At 37.5% G+C, this 18,154-nt stretch overlaps 2 protein-coding genes across 2 annotated transcripts; one reads left to right on the forward strand and one right to left on the reverse strand.

The window, feature by feature from the left end:
- The first annotated feature begins 43 nt into the window (after positions 1-43).
- Positions 44-11,323, forward strand: nxf1b (nuclear RNA export factor 1b). Its single transcript, XM_055180982.2, has 21 exons — positions 44-263; positions 980-1,193; positions 1,277-1,442; positions 1,557-1,640; positions 1,754-1,858; positions 1,984-2,064; positions 2,257-2,326; positions 4,022-4,110; positions 4,242-4,349; positions 4,446-4,555; positions 7,653-7,689; positions 7,826-7,897; positions 7,993-8,048; positions 8,132-8,239; positions 9,981-10,039; positions 10,130-10,245; positions 10,329-10,371; positions 10,451-10,523; positions 10,608-10,790; positions 10,960-11,020; positions 11,113-11,323. The coding sequence occupies exons 1-21, from the start codon at positions 230-232 to the stop codon at positions 11,149-11,151; spliced, it is 1,908 nt and encodes a 635-aa protein (XP_055036957.1). The 5' UTR covers positions 44-229; the 3' UTR covers positions 11,152-11,323.
- A 119-nt stretch (positions 11,324-11,442) lies between these two features.
- prdx5 (peroxiredoxin 5) lies at positions 11,443-15,420 on the reverse strand. Its single transcript, XM_055180985.2, has 6 exons — positions 15,266-15,420; positions 13,904-14,038; positions 13,390-13,521; positions 13,250-13,288; positions 12,251-12,315; positions 11,443-11,827 (listed from the first exon to the last, which is right to left on the reverse strand). Exons 1-6 carry the CDS (start codon positions 15,365-15,367, stop codon positions 11,722-11,724), a joined length of 579 nt encoding a protein of 192 aa, XP_055036960.2. The 5' UTR covers positions 15,368-15,420; the 3' UTR covers positions 11,443-11,721.
- Between the last annotated feature and the right edge of the window lie 2,734 nt (positions 15,421-18,154).

Here is an 18,154-nt window from a genome sequence, read left to right on the forward strand (position 1 = left end):
ACACACTCCATTTACGTTTGGAAGAAGAACTTTGCGCATGCGCATTAACGCGCAGTCTGTTATGACAAAACCTTGGAAACACAAAGCAAGCATTGGTGTGCCAGTCGCGTAGTCTTATCAAAACCTTTATCTTAATTTGTTTCGCATTCGTTTTATTTGAAAGGAAGAAAACAACGACTGAAAATCCAGTATTTTAAAGTCAAAGTAGCCTACTCAGGCTTCTGAGAAGATGGCGACAGCAGACGACTCTCGCTATTATAGTGGTGAGTTGGGTCGTTAGCAATAGCGCTCAGTTTGATTTAAAATCTATGACATTTAAAACACAATGTTGTATGTTTTTTACTATTCACAATATTATTGTATATCAAAGGTATTATCACTCCATGCTCTATGTAGTCGTGTGACGTTGCTGTGTAGTTAAGTTCTAACGTTAGCCGTTCAGCTAGCTTGTTTTTTTGTTGATTTGAAGTTGAATTGTTGTTTGTGTGTGGCGTAAGTTTAGATAAACTGTAGGTAAACTTGGCTTTTAAGTTATTATGAACTCGTTTCGTGTTTTATTAAAAGGTTTGTGAGAGTTTGAAAAGAGTAAATTTAAATTAAGTAGCAGCTGGATAAACGGCCCACATGGCGCGAGTCGCGACAATAACGTTACGTGTTGAGGTCGTGCTGAACAGTTCTGGTAGTGTCCAGCCTAAATTCATAGTTTCAAAATATGAAAAATAATAAATATGATCCCAAGATCAGTCAGTGGAGTTTTATGGAAAGTTATTTCGATGATGTTTACAGTTTAAACTTTTATTGTTTGTAAAACCCTGCTTTAGGGTCCATCAGGAACAGGTTCTGATATAGTCTGAAATCCTAAAAAAAAAAAAAAACAGTGTGAAATCCTTCAAGTTTATTCCATCTACACATTTCAAATAGTAGTTAATATCCAAACAGTGCTGTATTAAACACATTTCATTTCACTTCTGTTTTTCAGAGCACGATGACCGTGTTGGAGGAACAAAGCATCGAAACCGCAAAGGCAGGGGTCCTTTCAGAGCACCAATGTACAGTGATCAGATGTCCAGACCGAAACATCGTGGTGGTCATGGTGGGGGCGGAGGGCCTAATCCACGGTCGAGATTGCACGATGATGATGGAGATGTAACCATGTCGGAAGGGTCACAGGACAGCACCTCTCAGCGCAGATTTAAGCACTTTGATGCGGGATACGTACTTCCTTGTGAACATCTGACACATTGGGTAATTGTTGCATAATTCATATTTCTTCCAGTAATCCCTATGGGCGGTCGAATCGTCATGATCGCAACCGTAAAGGAGGACGGGGAGGTGGAAATGGAGATAATGGGGGTCACAGAAATCATGGACCCAGAGGCGGTGGTCTTGGTGGTTTTGGTGGTGGTGGTGATGGAAACCGCAAGAACTGGTTCAAAATGACTGTTAGTGCATTCGACTATAATTTCAAATTAAGTTCTTGTACTTCAAATGATAATTGCCTGCTTATGTTGTACTAGCTAGCTAATCAGTCTAAATCTCATGGCTTCGGATTGTAGATTCCTTATGGGAAAAAATATGACAAAGATTGGCTTCTGACTTCGCTTCAGAACGTCTGTTCCATGCCATTCCATGCAGTTCAAGTAAGTGACTTTGTTTAGTGAAAATGTGATAAAATATATACATAGGCTCCATTATAATATGTTTAATCAAGTACACACTTGGACTGTCCCAACCTTAATTTTTGTCACTTTAGTATCACACTGATGGCAACAAAGCTCAGTTTTACGTTGAAGATTCCACCACTGCCAACGCTTTGGTTAAAGTGTCACGGAAAATAACAGACAAAGATGGATATAAGGTAAAATATAAGTCTTACACAACACCTGCTTCATCATAAATATTCAAACGTGGCTGAAGTGGTTATTTTAATATGTATATGTATTCAAATGTGTATAAATTAATCTCAATCTCTTGGATGGGCAGGTGACTGTTATTATGAACGGCTGCCCACCTCCAACATTGATCCACAGTGATCTGAAGCCCGAGGACCTGGAACATTTGAAGGTGAGGAACAAGTTCTCCCAGCCGACTTTGAGAGGACGCCTGTAGCTGATCAGGATTTTATGAGCACCTGTTTAACCTGTTGAATGCATGTTTCCTAGTTAAATCAACTCTCAGATGTTGTCTCAGATGTAGAAACGACTGTGCTTTTTCAAATGTGAGAAATGTAAAAAAACTTTTTTCCTGTTTCATTAGCAATGCATGGCCAAGCGTTTTGATGGGTCTCAACAGGCACTGGATCTGAACAACATAAGAGTTGATCCAGGTAAAGCAACATTTTGTTTTTATTAACGCTTTCCTTACCAGCGTTTTAAAAAGTTGCCAGCCAGCGCCAGCATTTTCACAAAAGTTGAATTTCTGCCAGAGAATGTTCAATATATAAACATACAGTAGTGTTGGGCGATATGCCCCTTTTTGAGATCGTCCTATCGTCAGCATGTGAGATCGGCGATACACAATAGTATCGGGGGGCGGGGCAGTATTTTTACTCATTATGACAAGTCACTTGATTGGTGAAAAAGAACAAGAACAACACCGTCATGACCGCAACCATAAAACTGATTACATTAATCAGAGCGCGTCATTAAAGCCCAGGCGTTCTAAAATTTCCTGAGTGCCAGGGAGCGAGACTCGCTGGTTTTAACCCTCTGCGCGCTAACAACCTCTCTGGTGCAAGGAAATCTCAGAGCTAGGGCTGCTCAATTATGGGAAAATCATAATCCTGATTATTTAACATGATTACTAATGACTGTAAAAACATGCACCTGCACGCGCACATATAAAAAATTCAATGCATTTGTTTAGTGCTGTTGCAGAACGCTACACGTCCCGTGTCTCAGAGGTGCCTTTTTAAAAACATCGGTCCAGCGGAACGCGATCATATTTTAAACACAAGGGATGTATTGCTACAACTCCTTGAAATGCATATCATAACCAGGATTAATACCCAGTGATCTGACTTTGGACGGAGCGCAGCTTTTTCTGCACGTACGCGAGAGTGAGAGAGGCGCCAATATGCAGCGGGTAAGGGATAGTTTGCCTCAGCTCGCATGAAACGCATTAAACTGAACAAATACTTAAGGATTACTACTTTAGTTTATGTTTAGACTTCGGACAGATGCGAGAGCGTGTGCATGTGAGACAGAGAGAAGCGCAGCTCTGCATGACGCGCTGGACTTATTTCAGGTGCTAGAAGGAGACGCGTGCATTAAGTGCAGCTACGGGCAAGAAGGAATCATTTCTCTACAAGCTCTCGGCATAAAGTAAAGCCCACAAACCCTCGTGCGAGGAAAAGCATGCAATATTTGCACGTTAATGTAAAACTATGATGATAATAATAATAATAACTATTCGGCAACTATCGTCATGACTATCGCCATGAAAGCCTTCCATTGGCGATATGCCCGAAGATCGTCGATACGCGATTCTTTCGTCTATCGGCACAACCCTAACATACAGTATATCAAATGAAAAAACAGACCCTCTGCTTAAAAAAAATCCTATCTTCATTTGTTCTCTTTTTATCATCTCTCAAATATGGGTAGGTTTCTTCAAAAATACCAAATTTTGAGAAAAAGCTGAGTTAATTGCATTTTTGTGAAGGACTTTTAATAGAGATCAGATTCAGAGCGATGATCAAAACATACAGTTTTACTGTTTGTCATAAAGGAATATTTCTTGGTTTTATAAGTTGGGTAAAAGTGCCACATGGAGGATAATGGCTAAATGCTAACACATTCACAACGCGCTGTACAAAGATTAAAAGTGCACGCATTGAAAAAAGATAGGTATGTATTAATTTGTCTAAGTTAAGAACATAGTAAAATATTGAAAACTGTGGTGTTTTCATTTAATTGACAAGTTAACATGTAAATGGTGGTTAAAGAATTAAAAAAAACTTGGTCTGGTTGATTTTTGTTCACTGTTGCTCATGTGAATGTCCATTTATTATGCCTTGCAGATCTGGTTTCTCAGAATATTGAGGTCACGTTAAACAGAAGGAACTCCATGTTGGGGGCGATCAAAATTATAGAAGAAAACATTCCTGAGGTACAAAATTTACGGAGATTGTATGTTGTAAATGTGCATCATTACATGCATCCTCCCAAATTTCAACAGATGCATACATTAATATCCATAAAAGTCATCACTCCTCATGTATCTTATTTTCCTGTCCACAGCTGGTTTGCCTGAACCTGAGTAACAACAGGTTATTCAGGCTGGATGACTTGGCTGAAATTGTGAGCAAAGTACCGAACTTGAAGATACTTAATCTCTCACACAATGAGGTATCATATTTAGAATATGATAGTAAAAGATAAGTCTTTTTTCTTTTTTTTCTCAGATCAAACATTTATTATTGTCTTTCTTTATACGTCTTTTAGCTGAAGACAGAACGAGAACTTGATAAACTTAAGGGTCTGAAGTTGGTGGATCTCTCGTTGGAGGGAAATCCCATGTGCAACCACTTCAAGGACCAGGTGGACTATGTCAGGTCAGTCTTGTGCAGTGTTTTATTCGTCTCTTACGCCAATTTGTCATCAGGCCTGAAAAATACGTGACAAACACAGATGTGTGCACTGCATGTTGCTTTCTAACAAAAACAAACCTCTGTACTCGTGGGTGTAGAGTTACCTTCATATAAGTGTAACTGTTGCTTAGTCATGACGGTAGGAAACTGTTTTTAAAAGACTAAAGTTTATTCAAATAAACTGTCTCTAAGATTGCATAGTTGATATTTTTCTATACCTGGCAATGCATGAGAAGCAGCTTAATGTGAAGCTAAAAGCGTACATGTTTACATGCAGTATCTTTTGGGATAAAGACACAATAGAAAATGTGTGTGTGACTGTGCATACACATGAAAACAAATGCATGAAGATGCCCCTTGTGATTTTTCGGTTTGTCCCAATACACCCACCTCAGGGAATCGACACGTACAGTAAACAAAACGTCTGAGGTTAATGGCCTTGCATATTTATAATAAGCAGAGCTAAGTGCATTTTCAATCCTCTTTTAGTTTCTTCCCATCTTTAACTGGTGTGGAAAATACATCTGAAGAATACGACAGTCATTCGCAATCCATTAGACACATACACATGTATTGTGTGTTGTAATTTAAAGCCATAAGAAAAGGCATTGCATTTTTCTTCATTCTAGAAGAACAGTAAATTCTTGACATTAATATGACATTTCTTAAAAAACTTACCGCAGAAGGATAAAAAGCTTGAAAATGTAATAACTCCTTACTTCTGATATGACATTTATGCTGTAAATGAGACATGCAGCCGAGGAAAAAATGTAACAAATAACATCGCTAAACATTTCACCCCATCTTATCCTGCATAGATGTAAGTGCTATGATGTTACCCTGTAGCATTAGTTTGACACATTAAAGTTAAATGCTCTTTTGTGTTTAACTTAAGGGTCTTTAAGGCCTGCCAATATTTATTTAAAAGTCTGACCACGTCTGTCACGTGAACTTTACTGTTACCAGCCTTTTTGTTTCTATCTTCTTAAATCTCTGCACTGTTGTCCCTGTAGTGCTTTGTACAGAATTCGCTTCATCAGTATGTTTTAGAAAAAAAAAACATTTTAGCATAGCTCATATTTACTTAGTTTTCATTAGTTCATTAGATTAAATAAGAAGCTTCAACACACAAGACCTCCCTGAATGCCCATGGATAAGTTGACAGAACAGAACATAACCTTGGAAATGATGCACTCTTTTAAGTATATTTGTACTCCACCTTTCAAACACGCTGGCACCCTCCTCCCTCCACCCCAGTGCAAAAGTCTGAGACCCGGAGCTCTGCTGCTGATGGCCAGTGAGAGGCTGGTTAGTCAACGACGGGTAAGATCCCACCTTTGAACTTTGGGACAACCTAAGGCAGGCACAGCCGCCAAACTGGCCACAGCAAACCATCTTGGAGATGAAGATGACAGCCAAGGGAAGAAGAAGAAGAAGAGATGGTTCGGTTGTAAGGAGATGCCATGGGTGGAGAAGGAGAGGGAAGGTTTTTAAGAGACCTTGAGCCAAGCGTTACTCAAACATTTACTGTGCGCGCTTTAATGCGTGGCGCAAAATGTGATTGAAAATTCAGAGAGTAGAGGGTATTAAATCCTCACTCTCTTTTTGTTTTCTAAACAAGATGGAGGTGGTCAAAGTGTGGCCGTACCTCATCTTAGAGTGCTTGGGAGGAAAAACATCAGCTCATCAATACAGCAAAAATATGATTCATAATGGAGGAGGACCACTGGTGACATAAAAGTGATAAATATAGTTTAAAAATATAATCAGGCAGAATATAAAAATAGATTGTGTAAAATCAAAATCGAACAAGGTGTCTGGGTTCAATAATAAAGCTAATGCTTGTTTGAATAATTGCCCTGCTATTCTTAAATTTAATAGTAGGGACTAAATTAAGTAGGGAGTGTAACCCATACACCTTAATTCTTTTCATTCTTATATTCTGTACAGAAGCTCAGGGTTCAACGTTTGTGCTCACGTTTCATATTCATTGACTTTTTGATCTGGCCTCCCTGTCATCTTGGTCTGCTTTGTCGCTGGACATCATCTGTTTCACACTCTTTATCAATCTATGATAAACTCAAAGCCTGGAAGTATTTAACCTCTTCCAGTGGACCATAGTGATCATTATTTTATAGTTTTATGGAGGTCAGCAAAATCACTATAACATTGATGCCATATCGTAAGAGTTTTTTATATAGCATCTTCACAACTGCTCGTAGCCTCATGCTTTTCTCTTGTAATGTCATCTTGAATGTTCTGGTCCTGCATTTTCAAACATCAGCCCACTAACAACTGTGGATCTGTAAATGTGACGTCGTTTTTAAAAACACATTGCCCATACGAGTACATGGGTATAGGCAAATCACAGAGCATTAGGGATCTCTAGGAATTAGTGTTTACAGAAAGGTCATCACAATCCCCTAACCTCACGTTACACTCCCTAAATGCTTGAAAATACTGATTTGATTGTTGGTGTAAGTGCATACCAACCTCTACCCCTCACAACACCCCAGCTCCCCCTATCCTTTGCCAGCCTGCTCGTGTCAGTGTTTCGGCCTGTAGGGGGAACCAGCGGTGAGTATTGAGGATTGGTGAGTACTATGTGCCTGGGACTGGGTGGGAGTTGGAACAGGACTTGAAAGGAAATTACAATTTTGTAATTTATTTACACACCCTTATGTTATTCCAAACCTGTATGGCTTACTTCAGCCAAATTTGGAGACGAAACATTATGAGTCTTCTGGACAATATACTTTTTTTAATACAATACAAATGTTAAACTTTAGTAAACATGGTTATCAAACTTTTAAGTAAAAAAATGAACCGGCCTATTTTGTGAAACTGCTTATGTCCCAGGTGATTCGACCTTGATCAGTAATCTGTAAGTAGAAATTTTTCATAGGCTGTTATTTTTATCCTATTTTGTCCTCACTTAAAACGGCCCAGCTCATGTTAATGTGTGTGGGACCATTTCAGTGAAGTCCAAATATATTCCTCATATGTGCTATTTGTATTAACGTTGTGTCTCTTGTGTTCTGTCTTTGTGATTGTTGGACAGTGCCATTCGGGAACGATTCCCCAAGCTGCTCAAACTGGTAGGAAATGCAGTGCATTTATTTGTTGGTGTAACTGAAGTTATTTGAGCACATATGTGTGGTAATCATTATATAAATATTAGATTTTTGGCAAATTTGTACATATTAATTTGTTTTCTTGTTGTCTCAATAATAGGATGGACATGATCTTCCACCTCCCATTGGTTTTGACTTAGAAGTTGCTCCTGCGACTCTACCGCCCTGCAAGGTTCATAAATTCAATAAATTCTTCTGTGTTTTGCATTTTGAGACCATTCTTTTATTGTGAACTCATTCATTTTTTTTGGTTTCCTGTTTAAACAGCCCAGTTACTTCAGCTCTGATGAAATCAAGAGCATCATCCTTTGCTTCCTGCAACAGTACGTGTTTTTTTTTGGTTGTTTAGCTGTTATGTATCAGTAAGACATGTTTGGTTCTCATATCATCTGTCCTCATCCTCTAGGTATTACAGCATATATGACTCAGGCGACAGACAGCCCCTACTGGATGCCTACCACGACGGGGCAACTTTTTCGCTCAGCATTCCTTTCTCATTGCAGAACCCTGCAAAGTACAGTAGACTTTATATTTTCTCTATCATCAACACTGCTTGTTGACTTTGGACTTTTAAAGGGGCATTCCACTTTTTTTTTAAAAAAAAAAAGCTCATTTTCCAGCTCCCCTAGAGTTGAGCATTTGATTTTTGCCGTTTTGTAATCCATTCAGCTGATCTCCAGGTATGGCGCTGCCACTTTAGCATAGCTTAGCATAGTCCAATGGATCTGATTGGACCATTGGCATTGCGCTAGGAATAGCCAAAGAGTTTGGATATTTTTCCCATTTAAAACTTGACTCTTCTGTAGTTACATCGTGTACTAAGACCGACAGAAAATTAAAAGTTGTGATTTTCTAGGCAGATATGGCTAGGAACTATACTCTCATTCTGGCGTAATGATCAATGACATGGCTGCAGCAGGCGTAGTGATATTACGCACTGCCTGAAAATAGTACCCTGCCATTGAAAGTTACTAAGGGGACTATATTTGGCTGCTGCGTAATATCATATACAGCTCCAAAGTCCTTGATTATTAGGCCATGTCACTACTCGATCCATACAGGCAACACTATCGGTTCCGCGCATGTGCGAAATGACGTCACTTCCTGTCTGAAGTATGTCGAAATGATTTACGGCAGTTTCGGATGTTAACGCTATCCTTACCGTTATCATAGCGCTTTACTTGCGAGTCTTATTATTTGCAACTATGTCTGCCTTTTAACAATTGTAAATTGATAATATTGCTTGTTTAATGTCTGTTATGTATGTAAGTTTGCTTACTCTGGCATTTTTAAGGTTATGTGACACAAAATAAAATGTATGAGAAAATTTATTAAAATGTAACTATATAGTTTACAGTTGTTACACCTCATTTAGGAAATACAGATGTGTGTGTTTGTTTACATTTAATTTCATTTTCTAAAGATATGTTTGCTGAACTGTTCTTATTGCAGCATATTTTAACAAATGTCTGTAAGGCAAAAACACAAGATAAAATTAATTTATTCAACAGATTTATTTATAAATGAATTTATTCCCTCACACTCATTCACTCACTCGGCACTGACATTCAAGCATTTTTCATCAATGCAGTAGGACAAAATTGTTTCCATGTCCTCTTGACATTGAAAAATAAACAAAGTCATCCTTTGCCTCAGAGAATTCATCACACAGGACCCTTTTGAGGGCATTTTGTTGGTCATCATTGCTCATTAGCAGAAAAGCAGGCTCTGTCACCTCCCCACAGAATAAGTCTCTGTGACTGTAACGTTACCCAGTTTAACGCTGTATACAGGTCTCTCAGAATGGTTGGGTGCTGCAACTGATGAAGACGCAATTTGTAAATCAAATAAAAAATTATAATGGGACAATAATTGCACAGATTAAAAAAAAACTGATCCCAGTCGAGCAAACTGTCGTAAAGCGTTGCCGATGACAGGAAGTGACGTCATTTCGCACATGCCCGGAACCGATTGAAACTCTTTGGTTATTTTTTTGGTGCGGTGCTGGTGGTCTGGTCAGATTCAGTGGATTGTGCTAGGCTATGCTAAAAGTGGTAGCGGAGATCGGCTGAATGGTTTCCAGGGCGGTACAGATCAGGTGTTTGGCTCTGGGCGAGCTGAAAAATTGGTATATTTTTAAAAAAAAAGTGGAGTGTCCCTTTAATGTCTCCCATATGGGCTTATCTGGGTGTGGCGATGCAGAGGTTATAATTATTAATAATTATTTTGGCCGTTTTCTGTCTTTGTGTGTGCAGAAGCAGTTTAGGAGAGTATCAGAAAGATAGCCGTAACATCAAGCGCCTGAAAGACCCATGTAAGTTCATTGAAAGAATGATCTTTCATTTCTTGAACAATTTCTATTCAATTTCAGAATAAAAATATACTTAAACATTTTGTCTTTCAGCCATGCGATTTCGTTTGCTCAAGCACACTCGGTTAAATGTGGTTGCTTTCCTGAATGAATTGCCCAAAACCCAGCATGACATTGCCTCATTTAATGTGGATGTCAATACTTACACAGTGAGTAGAAGTTAAAGTAAAGCTTACAGTTGTTGTTGGACATTTAGTGCGTCGGTTCTGATTCCAGTGCTTTTATTTTGCAGGCTATACTACTGGCATTTACAGTGACTGGCGTTTTTAAAGAAGGTAACTTGTTCACGGTGTTTCAGAAATTCTAAGCTAACAAGTCAGATGAATCCTAATTTTCTTTTCTGTTTTTCTCAAGTGGAAGGCAAATCTCGAGACTCCTACAGATCTTTTTCTCGAGTGTTCATTGCTGTGCCTGCTGGAAATACAGGGTAAGGGATTTGTTTCATACCATAAACTGCAAAAGATGCTTGTTGTCATTAAAGCATCTTTGTAATGTATTTTCAACCCATCAGTTTGTGCATCGTGAATGACGAGCTGTTTGTTCGGAACGCCACAACTGAGGAAATTCGTCGTGCATTTGTTGCTCCGGCTCCAACGCCATCCAGCAGCCCTGTGCCAACGCTGTCTGCCCCCCAACAGGAAATGCTTGCTGCCTTTTCACTAAAGTCTGGCATGAATCTGGAATGGTCTCAGAAGTAAGAACTAAACTTTACACTATAATGAAGATGTAGTAGATGTTTGTTTCTAAAGAATTCAGTTGGCCTGTTGATTCATATAACGTCTGTTAGCTTCAATTTTTGGCATGGTTTGGTATTAGGAATATAACACTTGCAGGACTTACATCAGAGATTTTTGTTGTTTCAGATGCTTACAAGACAACGATTGGGATTTTGAGAGAGCTGGTCAGATATTCACTGGTCTTAAGGTACTCTAGCATTTCATTATTCAGTTATTATTATCAGGCACTGCATCATTATAGCTCATGAATTAATGGTGTAAATGTCTCTTTATTTACAGGCTCAAGGGAAGATCCCAGATGTTGCTTTTGTAAAATGAGTGAATGATTGTTGGAGTTTTAACTGTGTTGTCATGTCCCAGATGTGACTAGTAAAAGTACTTGTTCAATACATTTTTTTTGTTGTTGTTTTAATTTACTTACTGTATGATCTTATGTATTGGTTGGAATAATAAATGAGACTGTGACTGAATGTGGTTGCAAGAAAACAAAGCTTTTTTTGTGATGTTTTTCCTACAAGAAAATCCAAACCGCATTTGTATGCTTTAAGTCTCTTGGGTTATTATATACAGTATTCTATATAATTAAGAATTGATTCCCACAAATCAAACTGTATGGAGCCACAAAGAAAACTTTATTGGGATAACCACACAAAAGGTTATGTCATGTAACAGTAAAAGATTTGTGCGTTAAACAGCTAAACATTGGCATATTTCACCCCTCGAAATATGAATGGTTTGCTCCAAGTAAACAAGTCAGTTCAAATAGGTTTCTCGACAGTACACGCTGTAGTGTTGTTCTTTTTTGATGTTTACTAGAATACTGTATTTGAAATGAGAAATGGGCAATCAGGTCTATAAGAAGAGAGGTGAGCAACTGTAATATTTAACTTAAATCACAGACAAAAAGTTTGAGGCCAAGCTGCAGGTCAGGCCTGTCCCGTCGGGCTCCACGCTGAGCTTTTTCACCACTCCATCTTCAACCAGCATGACATACCTTAACACAAAAATATAGCAGAACTATTGTACTGACAATTGAGTTTCTACATTCACAGAACATTATAGATGAAGGCTAAGTTACACAATCATATGTTAACCTGTCTGTGAAATCCAGACTGAAGTCTTGCATGACTTTATAACTCAAAGATAACAGGTGATTTTTCACATAGTGTTTATAGGATGATTTTATATAGAAAATAGTAAGTAACAAAAATGACTTTAGCAGGGATTTCTGAGACTGGGTCACGTATATCTAATGTGCTGAGAATCGTGACGTGGGAAATCTGGATATTCTTGGATGCAGTCAGACTATGATAATTTAGTCTGGGGAGTGACATCTAGTAGATTTGTCTTCATTTGTGAAATCAAAATGATTGACTGATGAGCTACATTTTTTAATTCAAGAAGAGAATCATCTCACCTTTGAGACCTCAAATTTCCAAGCACCTTGGCAAGCTGCTCATTGTTCAGAGTGAGACCCACAGCCTAAGAAAAGTTCACACAATCCCAAATTAATCCAAAAACATTTCCCCTGTTAAAAATTGAAGTAAAATAATAGTTAAAATGGTACTATATTGAGTATTTTGTATGCCAACCAGGAAAACACTGGTTCTCTTGCAAAAAAAAAAAAAAACATTAATTTTCCCCATAGACATTCGATTTTGATTATCGCAAAAAGTAAGCTCTGTGTTTAACAAAAGTTTAAGACACACGTTTTGTCCAACAAGTTAATCTTTAGAGATTAAAAAGTGTAAATGCGTTTACTAGAAATATTAAAAGCAGAACTTTGACTTCAAATTCATAAAAGTTGTGTTCATCTGTGAAGATTAACTTGTTGAACAAAATGTGTAAGTGTTACACTTTTGTTGATTTTATTTTTTGTGATAATCCAAAAGTCTATGGAATAAATGTATGTTTTTTTTGCGAAGGAACCAGTGTCCCGGAAACTTCCAGGTTAGCCTACAGGAATATGTCTTTCCTGCGGCATTCTCATTTAACTCTTAAGTCAAATCTTAAGTCTTATTTGGACATAGCAGTCTCTCATAACCAGATATTTTAATCATTTGTGACCCAGTTTGGGAAAATCCATCTTATTTATTGTTAATTTCTACATAAAATCTTCATACGTAGTGAAGATATAACCTTGATTTCTTTAATATTGACTTGAGTAAGGTCATGCCAAAGATTAAAATCATGTTAAATTAATGAGTGAATTCAAACTTTAATGCTCATAATCTCATAATTAGGAATTAAATCTCTAATGAGACTTGAGCCTGGATTTCACAGACAGGGTCACAGATGATATCATGTTCTGGGAGCAGCACATGGGTGTGATGTCTGAGGCTGTCCATAAAACTGGTCATGGTTTGGTGTAGTGGTTAAATCTCTGATAATGAGAGGAATAGGTCTATAATCTTACCTGTGTGAAAGCTCCATTGGGGTCAGCCAGCATCCGCACCTACATGAAATGATTTACAATTAGCCAAATCCTAAAAGTAATTCAAATGGGATTTTAGTTTTTTTTTTGTAAAAACCAGAGATGGCAGAGAGTTTTCTTACCTTACCGTCTGCTCCATTTTGATTTCCCCAGGCAGACATAACAAACACATCATTAACAGACACACAGGCAACTTCTTGCACACCTTTGGCCCTCAATTCTCCAGCCTTCTGTATAAAGCCTGGGAGATGAGTCTGACAAAACACATGTAACAGAGTAAAACACATGAAGTTTTAAACAGCAAACCTTGTTTTGTGAACTAGATCAACCAGGAACTGATGTTATAGTCAATGTCAATATTTTGAAAAAAACTGTAATTGTTTTATAAATATGGATAATGTTTGGGATACATTTATGGTGTTTCTGTCTAAAGCTGCACAGTCCCAATTCGCCCCAACAGACTTCATTAAATAAAAATAAATGGCCAGGATATTCTTCCAATAAGGAGACAATTAATAAATATTTTTAATTTTGGGGTAAACTACTCTTTTTAAGTGAGCGCTAGTGTTTTTAGTCAGAAAAAGAAGATAAAACCACACAATTTAAAAATGTATTTTGCAAACCCAGAGTTAGTACCTTTGAACATCCAGGAGTAAATGCCCCTGGGACGCCAAATAGCACACCTGTTTTCCCCCTGAAGAGTTGAGCCATTGAGATGCTATTCCCTGGGTCTCCCTCTTGCACTTCTATATCAGGAAGTTTTTGACCAACCTTAAGAGAGTTAAACGGAACACTTTAAATATTTATTTTTTTAATCCATTCATTATTAAAAGGCATTGTCATAGAAACAAACAACAGTCAAAAGCACAAGAGCTCTGATAACAGAAACTGTCTCAAGTCTGTGTCCAATTACAGAGATCATGCTTTTCTGTCGCATTATAAAGCTGACAGTTCCAGTCCTTCATTCTGATTGGTCAGGCCGTGTTCAACGCGTCTCTGCGTTGCTTGGCAACCACTTTATTGAATTGGTTCTGAAGACCTACAGGCAGCCGTGGCCAAAAGTTTTGATAATGACACAAATATAAAAAAAATATATATATATTATATATATATTTTTTCACATCAGTGTTTTTTTCAGATGTTACTGTGGTATAAATTCATAAATGGCTTTTATTGACAATTACATCAAAGAGTCTTTAACCTTCTTTTTCAAGAACTTTGCAATTCGCCCTGGCATGCTTTTAATGAAATTCTGGGACACATCTTCTGATGGCACCCCATTTTTGCATAATAAATGCTTGAAGTTTGTCAGAATCTTGGGTTTTTGTTTGTCTAACTGTCATGTATATGGAGTAATTTGGTTTACAGTTAATTTAAAACAACTTAGGGGCGTTGTTAGAAACCAAGGGGTTTATTTGCCAAATGTTGCGCAACCGACGCGAAAAGTTTCCCAAAAGCTGAAAATAAAAACATTTTAATATAATATGACGGTTCCTTTAATAGTCTTTCGCGTATCATCGTGCGCCAGGCCTACAAGGAAATAGCTTACTTCCAAAACGCCAGTTTGGGCGTGTTAAACAAAAACTTTGGGTGTGTTTGACTTTCTTGCGAGGCTGCGCAGACCGATCCGTGTATGGCATTAGGTACCGCGAGAGCAAACGATTTTGTATGCATTTGGACCACTCTCGCGGTACTTTGATGTCATGTGGCGCTCGTTGTGCGCGGCGCTGCAAGAAGTAGAACACGCTTAAAGTCCCATAACATATTCAAATAAAAATCAGGAAAAGCAAATCACAACGGAAATAACTTTGGCCATACTGATTGGTATGAAATGGTATCAAAAACAACTCTTGAATAATCCGTGCCTACGAAACGCGCAGTGGAATGCGTATGGTTGCTGTACGGTGTTTTCGTTTCGGATGTGCGCGTTTCCAGGGTCTGGACGACACTGTTTTCTCTTTTTGACTATGGTATGTTGTCCAAGACAACTTGTCTTACCTGTATAGGCATGATGGTGATGCGTTTAGCCTGTTGTATGAAGATGCGTGTGGAGGAATGTGTGGCACGGGCGGTTGTCTGTAACAGGACAGTGGGAATCATTGGTTTATATGAGGAGATCAGCGCTTACGGGAACACAGTCACCGGCTCGCGTCCCCGCCCCGTCTACAGAAAAAGAGCACCTGCTCCCATATTACCTTAATAATGATAAATCTACTGTTATTAACATAGTATTAAATGTTAATTAAATAACATGCAGGTTAAACATGAGCTGACAGGCCTTTTTAAAACGATGTGGTTTTTATTAATACTGTTGTGAAATTCGTACATTCATATGAATGGGCCATATGAGAGATGCTTATGATATATCGTAGTGTCCTTGCAATGTCAACGACAACGTTTTCCTCATGATAAACGTCTGAATGTGATTTCCTGTAAATTATGGTACAACCAAAACACTTCTGCTTCTTCGTGGTTTTTGCCCTTCCTCATTTGACTTTGGCCAGTCCTTGGTTCCTGCACCTGCAGTTGGCACGTCCCCATATTATTTGTTGTTGCCCGCTAGCCTGCAAAATGTTCCTAATGCATTTTAGTTACAAAAGCTACAATATATTTCAGTATTTTGAGATAATAAACTATACTCTAATAAATGGTGCTAAATAGTACTAAACGCTCGTAATCATATAGGCCAGGGGAACCATTTTTAGCGCAAACAGAGCACCTAGCCTATTAGCACCTCTATAGTAGAACCATAAGTGGTGCTAAAGCATGACTATAGCACCATTTATTTTTTTATGGTAAAAGCTAAGGTTCCTACTGATATTTTAATGGAAACCATTAGAATTTTCTGTAATGGTTTTAATTATTTTTTTCAACAGGGAATATACATATTTGAACCTAAATGGTACATATTAGAACCTTTGTAAAGGATACTGCCCCAGTGACAGCTTTGTACCTTTATTTTTGACTGTATAACACAATATAGTTCAATATAGGTGCTATTGGTGACGTTTAGCACTAAAATGGTTCCCTTATAAATACAACCACTTTTAGTGCTATTTAGCACCATGTTTAGAGTGTATGATATCAAATTGCTAGCAATTTTATAAATTATTTTGTAAATTAAAAGATTAATATAATATTAATGCATGGATGAGTGTCCTGTACTCTACTTATTCAGGTGTCTGGCAACACAGTCATCCCACATTTGGATGGGATAGTTTTCAGGATTTACATCTTTGTTTAATGTGTAATTGTTCATACCACACCTGCAATTCTTGTTTGTGGAAACTGCTACACAATAAGATATGTCTGTGAATTATTGTGTGTTGCATTTATTCATTGCTACACCCATTTCATATTTCAATGAATAATTCAATTCAATTTTATTTATATATTGTTTAATTGTTTCAAAGCAGCTTTACATTAATAGATGCAGCTAGAAAACGCAGAAAAATTGTAAATATAAGCAGCAGAATACAGCGGCTAAGATTAACCGTACTAGCAAGCGTAGTAATAATGTAACGTATATAAGTGCTAAATTAAGCCAATGTCTGCAGACTCCTCAGTGGTTGAAAAAAACCCTGGGGAAAAGTCCTAGGAGGGAAAAACCCCATTGGGAGAGAGCCAGACATAAGAGCCAGAATAATGCAGGACATTTAATCCCATTTTATTTTATGCCTTTTATAAAAGACATCAGGAGTGTTTTATAAAAGGGAGACAAATTATAATCGGAAACAAAGGAAATTATATTTAATTTATTTCTAATTTAAAATCTTCCAAATGTATCCTAAATCAAAGACGGTACACACATAGCTAAAAAAATAACACATCAGTCCAAACACTAAGATACTGTGACCATACAAAAAAAAACATTTCTCGTATGGATGTTCTCAAGACAATATTGGCATTGATACAAATGCCCCTTATATAGTTAAAATGAAGTTGCTGAAATGGTTTGGATTTCTCAGGGCACCAGAATTGCTGACATTAACTATATTAAAGTTAACATTAACATTTCAATATTGCACTCTTGAGTTAACTGTTTGATCATGTTTCAGTTTACTGTCGCCTAATACTATTTAAGGTCATTTGTAACAATAAGTCAATAAAAGGTGAACCAAGCTCACAATAAACATTTGGCATTGCAACAGGAGGATAACAAAATAACTTATGTACAGTATATGGTAGCACCTTGTCCCACATGCAAAATTTTGGATCGTAAATGGCCACACGGTGACGCTGTTTCTCCGTTTAGAGCTGGCAAATCCAAGCACAAAATATTTCTGTGCATATATGGTTATAGAGAGCGTCATATAACCACATGGGTAGGCCCTATATCTTATATAAATATAATGTAGATATCATGATGCTTGTGAGTGATTGTCAGTGAATTGTATTACTTTTTAAGTTCATGGTCCAATCTGGGCAATTTTCAGAATGTTAATATCTGTGTTTTTATTGATCTTTTGCGTTGTTAACCGCCAGTTTTATGACGTAGTCAAACAAATGTTTCATAAAAATAATATAGAAACAATTCAAGCGATTTAGGCATAGAATAGAAATAAATTAGGATAAGTAATAATAAAAAAAATGTAATAAAAACAACCCTGCAATAAATAACTTTTATAACACGCGCTTTAAAATACTCTATTTTGATTGGTCGATTGCGCCATCCAGCGGTCTATTATTGTTAATAAGAATCGGATGACCGTATATTGACCTGTCCGTATATCAGCTTGACATACAACATGAACTCAATGAAATGAACCAGAAACTATTTGTGAATGGTGATTATTTTCTTCCAAATCCCTTATACATGAATAAACAAGCTAATGAAAGAACAGACAGTGTAATGATAAAACGACATAGAAATTCAATGACAAGTGA

Source organism: Misgurnus anguillicaudatus, chromosome 9 (assembly GCF_027580225.2).
Source record: "Misgurnus anguillicaudatus chromosome 9, ASM2758022v2, whole genome shotgun sequence".
Taxonomy (NCBI): Eukaryota; Metazoa; Chordata; class Actinopteri; order Cypriniformes; family Cobitidae; genus Misgurnus; species Misgurnus anguillicaudatus.

Coding starts and splice junctions, on each gene's coding strand:
- prdx5 (XM_055180985.2), bottom strand. CDS start 15,367: ATGATTCCCACTGTCCTGTTACAGACAACCGCCCGTGCCACACATTCC. Junction 14,039..15,265: donor TCACCATCATGCCTATACAG/GTAAGACAAGTT, acceptor AACTCTCTTAAG/GTTGGTCAAAAACTTCCTGA. Junction 11,828..12,250: donor GGAAATTTGAGGTCTCAAAG/GTGAGATGATTC, acceptor TTTTGTGTTAAG/GTATGTCATGCTGGTTGAAG.
- nxf1b (XM_055180982.2), top strand. CDS start 230: ATGGCGACAGCAGACGACTCTCGCTATTATAGTG. Junction 2,327..4,021: donor CAACATAAGAGTTGATCCAG/GTAAAGCAACAT, acceptor TATGCCTTGCAG/ATCTGGTTTCTCAGAATATT. Junction 8,240..9,980: donor TCATTGCAGAACCCTGCAAA/GTACAGTAGACT, acceptor TTGTGTGTGCAG/AAGCAGTTTAGGAGAGTATC.